General features: G+C 40.6%; 2 protein-coding genes across 2 annotated transcripts in view; one reads left to right on the top strand and one right to left on the bottom strand.

The window, feature by feature from the left end:
• Positions 1-9,619, top strand: part of LOC138001068 (uncharacterized) — a 424,432-nt gene that overhangs the window by 107,502 nt on the left and 307,311 nt on the right. The gene's annotated exons all lie outside the window — the stretch shown is intronic.
• LOC138001059 (plexin domain-containing protein 1-like) overlaps positions 310-9,619 on the bottom strand; it is a 25,155-nt gene continuing 15,845 nt past the window's right edge. The window contains exons 2-10 of the mRNA XM_068847726.1: positions 7,314-7,506; positions 6,770-6,892; positions 5,710-5,763; positions 5,444-5,611; positions 5,047-5,142; positions 4,781-4,868; positions 3,604-3,676; positions 2,292-2,465; positions 310-863 (exon numbers count right to left, since the gene is read on the bottom strand). Coding sequence (XP_068703827.1) covers positions 786-863; positions 2,292-2,465; positions 3,604-3,676; positions 4,781-4,868; positions 5,047-5,142; positions 5,444-5,611; positions 5,710-5,763; positions 6,770-6,892; positions 7,314-7,506 — 1,047 coding nt within the window. The 3' untranslated portion in view covers positions 310-785. The remainder of the gene's footprint in view (positions 864-2,291; positions 2,466-3,603; positions 3,677-4,780; positions 4,869-5,046; positions 5,143-5,443; positions 5,612-5,709; positions 5,764-6,769; positions 6,893-7,313; positions 7,507-9,619) is intronic.

Here is a 9,619-nt window from a genome sequence, read left to right on the forward strand (position 1 = left end):
CATGGCTTGTTTTTCTTGTGTGTTAAATGTTCTCCTCTCATGATTTGAACCTTTGTTCGGGCTCTAGAGGGACACGCTTTTTGTGGCATGTTTTTGAACTCGTTCAATAATCTCGCTGGTCGTGTTTGATCAATTGCTCTTAAGTCAATTGCTCTTAAATAGTACAAAATGCCGTACGTTTTGGTTTTGTTGGAGAGGGGGAGGGAGTGGTGGTATATCCAGAAAAACAGTGGATATTTACTTGACGCAGACCCAAGAGAAACTGACAATTTTTTAAACAAATACTAGTGAGCAGCACACAGCAACAGATCTTCTCAACTTGCTTTTATTTCTCCGACTGGTTTCGTCTGATTACGCAGATTAGGGAGTTTGAACAAGATAGTTACGAGGAACTTATTTTATACCTTATTTACAACATAAAAATCACGTGCCAGTAAGGATGTGAACAGCGAAAAACACCTACATAACAGTGGCACGTGCAGGATATGACTAAAATCCTGCACGACGCTGAGAATTGTAATTTTGAGGGTCACGGATTTAACGTTAAACGACTCGAGCTGAATAACTTAACTTTGTATTAAATATCCCTGGCCAAACCACTTGGCCACACTAGCTACGGAACAATATGTGATGTTTTTCTCCCTAAGCTCGTTGAAACGTGAATAATCATTCACAAGGAAACGTAATTAACTGTGCAAAAAGGTCGGTTACCAAACAACACGACAAAATTAGAATTATGGGTAATCGGTAATAACTTTACAAAAATACCACATAGTTTGGGTTTGTCAAGTGAGAACTTTATTAAACACCGAGGAGTTTGTCGGACCAATGTCGTCGTAGTTTTGTGAGTTCTTTCTGCCGTGCTGTGATAAAGAGAGAAAAATTCATCTTTAGTCAGTGAATTACACTGTATGGGCGCGATTGTATAGTCTTGTACTTTATGACCCGGCTAATAAATAAAAGCGAAATTGAAGGGTCACCTTTTCTGCTAAAAGGAGAATTGCGCTGCCCCACTTAGCGCAATTGTGTTGGTTTAATGTCGGCAATGTTTGTTGTAAGTCCTCAACATTTGGTAAATGGCTGTAAACAACAGACAGCAGTGGAGAAGAACATCTGCTTACAAACATTCTCTTTGGTCCGTCGAATGGACCAACCATTCACTGAAACAAATAACCCTCTCTTCCGGCAGCCAATAAGTCATTGGTTGGTACATTTAACAAGAAAAGGTGACAAAAGTAGAGAGAATCGCAAGAAGTGTAGATGAACTTAACTTTGTTTTAAGACCTTTTAAATATCCGTTTTGTGGACTTTAGGCCTTACTGCTGAGTGACTCTGCTCACAGCTGTACAGTGGCCAATTTTCAGGTTCAGTTTGCATAACTTACCTGTTGCACGCGAGGAAATGTTAAGTGTTTGCCGCGCGTGTCTTCAGGCGTGGCTCCACGCAGGTGATCCAAAATTTTAATATATTTACAACCTGCACAAATCCCATAATACAACTCTTTTACAAAAAGCATAATCATTGTTTGCAATTTCTCCTGGGACATGAAGATGTCCCAAGAGAAATCGAAAACAATGCCTATGCAAATTTTTGGGGGTAGAAGAGATTTCGAATTATATGCTGGTGTTATTCATGTGAGGAATCCGCAAAGCGATCGAGAAAGTAGAGACGCTACAAGAGATCGTACACATACAGGAGCCCGTGATTAGGAGCTCATTTGCATTTGTGGAAGACTGCCCTTTTACAGACCGAGTTATTTTTAGACAAATTTTCTCGCGAAACCAGACCTTTTTAGCTACTCACCAGTCTTGCATGAGAGGTTATTACCTATGGGATTGAGAATGATCTCTCGTGCAAGCCAATAAGCCAGTTCAGAGTTTTAAAAATACGTGCGCGCGTCGGGATAAAAACCAGCATCTTTTGTTATGGAAATTGTTTGCAGAAATTTGCTTTCAATATATGCTTGATTTTATCCCGACGCGCGCACGTGTTTTTTTGGAACTCCGCACTGGTTTATAGACCATTTTCGAATTCTCAAGGCTGGACTGGATCTTGCATGAAATGGAGGCTAATGCGGGCAAATCTTTTCAAATGCAAATTAATTTGCCCGCATTGGCCTCCATTTCATGCTAGATCCAGTCCAGCTGTGAGAATTCAACAATGGTCAATTCTTATTAAAACGAACACTCGTCTAAAAATAGCTTCATCTGTGAAAATCCCAAGTATTGGAGTTGTAGGCTCCTTTGTATACGTTTCCGACAGAAACGCAGACAGGAGCTCTATTTACAGACCTGAATAAGGCACAATCCGGATCTAGAATTGGGATGAGTGAAGGCATACACCAGCCACGCTATACAAGCAAACAGCAGCACTGCGCCTGCGCAGATAACAGCTATCATCCATGGCTCCAGGTCTTGCTTTCCTTCACTCACTATCTGGCTTTCTTGGCTGAAACACCTTTCCACCTTCAAATACAAGGAAAAGATAATAGATCAAAGGGCCCAGTAGAAATCCAGCCAATCCTTTCCTCTCTACTCAATCTTTTGCCTTTTCCAAGGTCTCAAGTTCCGTTTTTTTGGCCCTCTTCCGATTTTCTCCTGTTTTTTGGCTACTACTACAATTCCTATTTTGCTATTTTCTTAACCTGCGATCAGGCTCTATTTTAGTTTCGCGCGGTACGTACTGTGGAGTTTGCGAGCGACGACATAAGAGAACACATCGGCGAAGCTAAAAATGGGCCTGATCGCAGGTTACTATTTTCTGAGTGACATTTGGTCAGATATGGCCAGAAAAGCACGTGATTAGATACACGCGGATTTCAATAAGCGTCACAAAGTGTCCCCTTGTTCTTCTTCCCAACTTCAACGTCACTCGTGTCTCGGAATACAGACGTCGGAATACGTCAAAAAGTGTCTCTAAATGCTGCTCCTCAATTAAGAGTAAACTGCTGCATTTACTCTGACCCAAACATAACGCTAAGGTTTACTTTTATCTATTGTTGGAAATAGATAGCAAATGCTGAGACTCTGAATGAGACACTTCGTGTTGGATGTTGCATGTCTTCCTCCTCTTCAAAGCGAGTCTAAGTGCGAAGGTTTTGTGATGGTAATTAGTTCTACTTTACATTTGAATAAAAACTAATAGGCCATTTTCGAAATATAAAATATTCAGCTTGACAGTGAGGCCGGAGGACAAAAACAATAGAAACACGTTGGAATAAATGTGAAAAATATTTACATGTCATCCACTTTCCTTTGTCTTTGTCCTCACTGCCTCACTATCAAGGTGAATTTTAATATATCAAAAAAGGCCTGTTTTCGTAAGAAAAACTTCGCACTTGACTCGCTTTGAAGAGGAGGCAGGCATGAACTCGGAAATGGCCTATTGCGTTCATTTCCGAGCATAGTTGCATTTGCATTTGTCAAAAAAAAATAATGAAATGCACAAAAATAATAATAATTGCATTTGGCACTTTGCACCCTATAAAGACAACTACTTTGCAGTGTAACAAAAATCCTTCTTGTCGCAATCTCAGACAGATATGCGTGTTGGTGTGAAATTTTCACTGTTCTTTCCACCACAACAAAAAGTTTAAAAAATTACTTGATATTTTCCTGATGAAATGCAACCCGAGGAAAGCCATTCTGGCCGGTGACGGTCAAATCCATCTGAACATCTTTGAAAACAAAGAAAAGAGAAACACAAGTTAGAATTAATTAAAGAAGAAAAGATGACAAGTAAAAAATATCTCATAAGGCAGTACAGTCATCAAGGGGTCAAGAGAGAGACTGGGCACTAAGTAGGAAACTCGCAACTTGTGAGGCATTAAAAGAACACCACCACTGAAAGGAAAACACCACTTTCCATGGCATAATAAACAACACCACACGAAAGTACTATCCAGTAACTTTCATTTGAAGGGTTACACTTTTGCAGGAGCGGAGTCAGAATATTCAGAGGTGGAGAGGAAACACAGTTTCAGCCTCAACAAACAGATCGGTAATCTCCTGTATGTCGTCCTGGCTTGTAGCTACCAGAGCTGAGTCGTCTGCATAAAGCAGCCCCCTCACGCAGATCACTGTTGTCTTTGACGTAGCACGCAGCCTGGCAAGGTTGAAGAGGCCATCATCTGGTCGGCTTCGGATGTACACACCTTTAGTTGTCCTGCTAGACACATATTCCAGTACTGCGGCGAGGTAGAACGCAAACAGAGTCGGCTACCCCCTTCCTAAATGCACCCGTGTAGTAAAGGGTTCAAAGTGTTTACTAGTAATAATGCGCTGATCAAATCGAAACTTTAACAGCCTCCCCCGCCCCCCCCCCCTTCCGGGCAAACACCGGCCATATGACAATCTTCTGTGCCCGGGGAGTGGGGAATTTGACCTTTGCCTCCGTGGCGTGGGGAAAATTGAACCGGGAGTGTCAGGATCCAAATGATTTTTTTTTCGGGCGCCGAAGTCGCTAATAGCTATAAAACACGTGTTTGGACGAGATGGAAGAGTTTAAAGGAAGACATATAGCATTTGTGAGCGATTGGCTTACAAAAAATGTCTTTATTAAAGACGACAGGAGCCGACGATTGTTCTTTAGTAGGGTATGACAGACAAATCCGACGATAGGGTAGGGCATTTGAACACCATTTTGGCCCGAGGGGGCGGGAATTTGAACAATCCAATCTTCAAAAGTTCAAATTTTCCCAGGGGATGTTGAAGTTTCGAGTTGATCGGCGCATAACATGCTCATAAGTAGAATTACCGGAAACAATTGAGTTGTTAATAACCTGTTAATCTTTTGGCACCATGTGCAATTAAATTCAGTGGATTCTCTTCTCTTGGCACATTCTTCACATGTCCCTGCTGTGATGCAACCTGCATGGAAGGATTTAATTTTAAACAAAGAAAATCAAACAGCAAAAAATTTCAACGAATTAATAACATTGAAAACGGTTATATCTGTTACCTTCTCTAAACCAAAAGAGTTATTAAACTAATAGAATAGTAAGTTTGTAAACTAAGGTTGGAAATAGTATATTTTTGTCTGTCTTACTGGCTTTTGGGCGAAATATGACAGCAGCGTTATTTATAACCCAGCTTTGGTTGATGTGCACCGCGTCGTAAGTATAGAATGTGCGAAATAATTGCCCTGCAAATAAGATAGAAATGAATCAAAGTGATAATACTGATCTTGCAAATTTACAGTAAAGCTTTCACTGAATAAATACAGCTCAACGAGAGTTACAATAGCCTCCCAAAAATTCAGGGGTAATTGTCATTAGTTTCAGGACACATTCACGGTATGTCTTTTGCTCCCAAAAGTTGCTTTAGCTGTTCTTGTTGCCTGAGACATTTGTTCCTCTGTCGTTCAAAGGAGGCTATTATCGTTTTTCCGTTCGATTGCTTCATCTTTAATTGACTAAACTCGCGTTATTTGCCGCTCTACTTACAAATGCCGTAGTAGTGTTTGAGCGTGTCGACGTAATAAGCATCCGAAATGCCAATGGCCACTGGATGACCTTCAACTGAAATGTTGTGCACTGGAAACGGGATCTTGTGGTAAATAAACTTAATTTCACCAGTCTTGTTCAACACACATTGAAACGTAAAGCTGCGCGCTGAAAAGAGGATAAATTTTGAGGAATAAAGGAAAAAGAAAAATAATTGTACAGTAAATATCACTATCCATACTGACTGAAAATGAAGAATTCCTTACCTTCAGGATCGTTATCAAGGATTACGTTTGACCACTGAATAATGAATTCATTCCCTAAGTTGCAAGAAACAAAGAGATCATCAGTGCTATTCTTTCTTTACACTATTACCCGTCAAAAATGACAAAGATAACTGCAACGCCGCCAAAGAGTGCAATTTTATCAGCAAAAACATGCCCTCTGCCTCTACACGTGATCGCACGTGCTTTTGACTGTCTTGGTACTTGTCTTTGCTATCACCTGCAAACCATATTGCATGGTGACGTGAGGACTGGACATTATAAAATCAAAGCCATTCGCATCAGTCGACTCTCTTGGGCCGGATTTTCGATCTCAATCAAGTTAAAATAGGGCAAACATCATTATTTTTTTAGGTCTTTTTTATTGCGTTAAAAATGTTGCTAATTGAAGATTGGTGACGAAACGTGTTTGTTCGTCTCAGATAGTAAGGGCGCCATGATTCGCCAATTCATTCATCGGGCAATGTTCGGGCAGTTCGGCGGCCCACTAATGAACGAAAGTTTGTTTTTGATGCTTCTTGCAAAGATCAGATATAAAAATATCTCAATAACCTCGTTTTATTGTGCCGTAATGTATGTTACGCCACTTTATTTTTCCAGTCGATTTGTAGCCCTCGTACTAGGCGTTAGGCAGAATGGAAAGAAAAAGCGACCGTAAATTATGACGTGTCACGAGAAGACGAGTTTGGCATGAGATATGACCACCACCAAGCCCCCCCCCCCCCCCCTCCTTCCCCTCCCTGCTATTGCTGCTATCAGGGCTATTTGTGATCGAGAGCCACAAAATCAATACCAAAATAATTGATGATAGTGACCTACTTTCTGGCAAAAGCTTCGATGCAAAATCGGAATGAACCAGTCAGAATTCGAAACAGTCATGCAACTTGTTCAAGCACGGGCAAACACCTGCGCTAACACGCATACGAGACACGATTTGGTCGATTTTGTTTATACTTCACATCTGTTGTAAAAGATGCGAGTGATTTTTTTGCTAGGCACTATGTGTAGTAAACTCAAATGCAAACATTGCTTTTTCTCTTACCGTCGGTAAAATGATGAACTGTGCTTGTGATGTTAAGTGAAGGGTTAAAGTGTGCCATCAGTGGGGCAACATACTGAAACTTTGCCACTTGACGGCTTTTTGATATACCCAGATTAATAAAACCTGCAGAAACAAATCTCATCTCAAATTGTGTAAAAAATTTGCCGCGGCTAGCTCGGTTATTATAGCCCAGGGCCCGGTTGTTCGAAAGCCTATTAACTTAATCCAGGATTGGCGTAAACTTTTGTTTCATGTTTTCAACTTTTGGTGAAAGTTTCTTTTGCTTATTCTTGTTTTTCAAGATTGACTTCTTCTAATGTAAAGTTTTGCCGTATATCAGCGTTAAACAGCATTTGGGAGTAAAGAAATAAACTCCTTGGTTAATTTTTAATCTGGGATTAGCGTTAATTGGCTTTTGAAAGTGACATTTCTTGATAAGAAGCTCTTGGTATAAATCAGTACATACATAAACTTTTGCAGTTGCAATTGTTCAATGCAGAGAGGAAGGTTTTCATACATGTCTTTACTACACGTAATATCTTACCTCCAGTGGTAAGAGTTGCATTTGTCACATAGTGACCGTAGAATGGAAACTTGAAAGGCAGTTTGACCACCCCAATTGCACGATTGTTTGACGAAAGATGATCATCTCGTACGCTTCCAGCTCTTTGTCTGAGGTCTGTCCATAGGTGTCCCCCGTCTTGATAAAAGAGTGATGTGTAATACTTGTGATCGTCCTAAAATTGACGAGTTTCGATACTTTCGAAAGAGGTTTATCAATTGAATGTTTTTACAAAGCGTCTTTACTCAACTTAGCACCGCAGGGTTTTATAATTACTAAATAGAGAACAACAAAACGGGCAATGAAAACTCCCAAACCTTTTTCACAGCCCCCTGCGAACAAAACGTGAGATCTTTCTTGCAGAACTACAAATGGCCAAGGTAGAGAAAGAAAACACGTTTGTAGGGATAAATGTTCGTTCCAATTTCATAACCAACGTTTGTCTTATTAACAGATGAGAGATATTTCGAGACGACTTTTTCGTTGGCGTTGCTTATGGTCTCTAATGAATGTTTGGCACTGCAGGTGCTGCGCTTATTACTACTGACTGTAGATGCGCATAGGCTAGACGGCTTCGGCAATTTCTACAACCTGCATTATGCCCCGTTTGCTGAAAACTTTGTTGAGTTTGAATCCGTTTGAGCACTTACTCATTCAACATTTACTGGACGCAAGCATGCTCACATCAAGCATCGTACCCACCCCGCCACTCCCCACAAATCCTACCCCGAGAATCATACGCCTTATTCCAAAATGGCCGCAATTTTAGTATGACATTGTTTCCATGCAAATTGGCCCTTATGGCCTCGTTCAAGGTTAAATATTCTTTTGAATACTAAAAATGGCGGCCATTTTGGAATAAGGTGTTTGTTGTTACCAATTTCTGTGTCGCGATCAAATAGACCACTTTCATAAATGGCGACCACTTTTATTCTTTATGTTAATTGGACCTACTGCCCTCATTTTGAAACAGAATTTCTTTTGAAATTTGCTGGTCGTAACGAGGCTAGAAAGGCTTATTAGCATTAAAATAAAAGAATATTTTATTTGGCCACCACTATAAAAGAGCTCTATTGCTTAAAGTTGGCCGGATGCAGCCCATTATTTAATCCTGAATTAACGATTAACGATTATCGTTAATTCTTAATTTGCTCTGAATTTACTATTATCGTTAATTTAGAAGACTTAAAGCTTGATATAGATTATGGGAAATGGTCATATATATTTTAAAAGTAAACCCGAAGGCATGGACACAGGAGTCGAACCTTACCTACATGTAGGAATAGGGAGCTTTAGCAACGACGACTGGAACGGCAACGAGTACGTAATCACTTCGCGATTATTCCAAGCATTTGGCATGACAATGCAGGGACGGCGGAACGTATTTTGTATTGGGGGAGCTAAAAAAGCAAGCGCCGGGGACGCTAACTTGGAGGGGGTTTCCGCCAGAAAATTTTGAAATTTTGAAGCTCGGAAATGCTACTTTTAGCATTCTCGGCGAGATATCAAAAAAATAAACGTGGATCAACCGTAAAAACCGTTTTAAAAGTTTTATTTTTTTGCTTGAAATAGTGTGGCAGTCCCTCAATAATGAAACCAATACGAGTAACGCTTAATTTAGGGGAGAAAATGCAAATTTATCCTCAAGTGATGACGTTCTTCATAAAACCTCAAATTTGGCTATTTCACGTTGTCGTTTTGCTGACGACGGCAAAGAAATGGACAAAAATGAAAAACGCACGTTCAGGGCGTGCAAAGTTATTGTTTTTGCCTACTAAATATGCAAATTTGTGACGTTCGCGTTGCCGTCGCCGTTGTCGTTGCTAAAGGTCCCTAATAATAGGAAGCTTAAAATTTTACGACGGGCGACGGCAACAACAACAACGCAAAACAATGATATCATTGGTTAAAAGAGCATAAATAATCGTGCGGCACGGATTTTACGACGGATTCTTGCGGTACTCTGCATAAGGGCCGATTTAGGGCCGATTTACACGATACAATTTTGTCGCATGCGACAAGCTCGCGACAGGCCTACGACATGACTTACGATTGTCGCAGCGTTTTCAAACATGTTTTAAAATGCTACGACATTTTTTCTGACGTACAGAACAATCGTAAATCCCGTCGTGGGCTTGTCGTAAGCGGTTGTCGCATGCGACAAAGTCGTACCGTGTAAATCGGCCGTAAGCCGTTGTCGCATGCGACAAAAATCGTACCGTGTGAATCGGCCCTAATGTTGACCAGTCACCTAACCACTTGACCATCACCACCATTACCACTCGGCA

The sequence above is a fragment of the Montipora foliosa genome, chromosome 4 (assembly GCF_036669935.1).
Source record: "Montipora foliosa isolate CH-2021 chromosome 4, ASM3666993v2, whole genome shotgun sequence".
In the NCBI taxonomy this organism is placed as follows: domain Eukaryota; kingdom Metazoa; phylum Cnidaria; class Anthozoa; order Scleractinia; family Acroporidae; genus Montipora; species Montipora foliosa.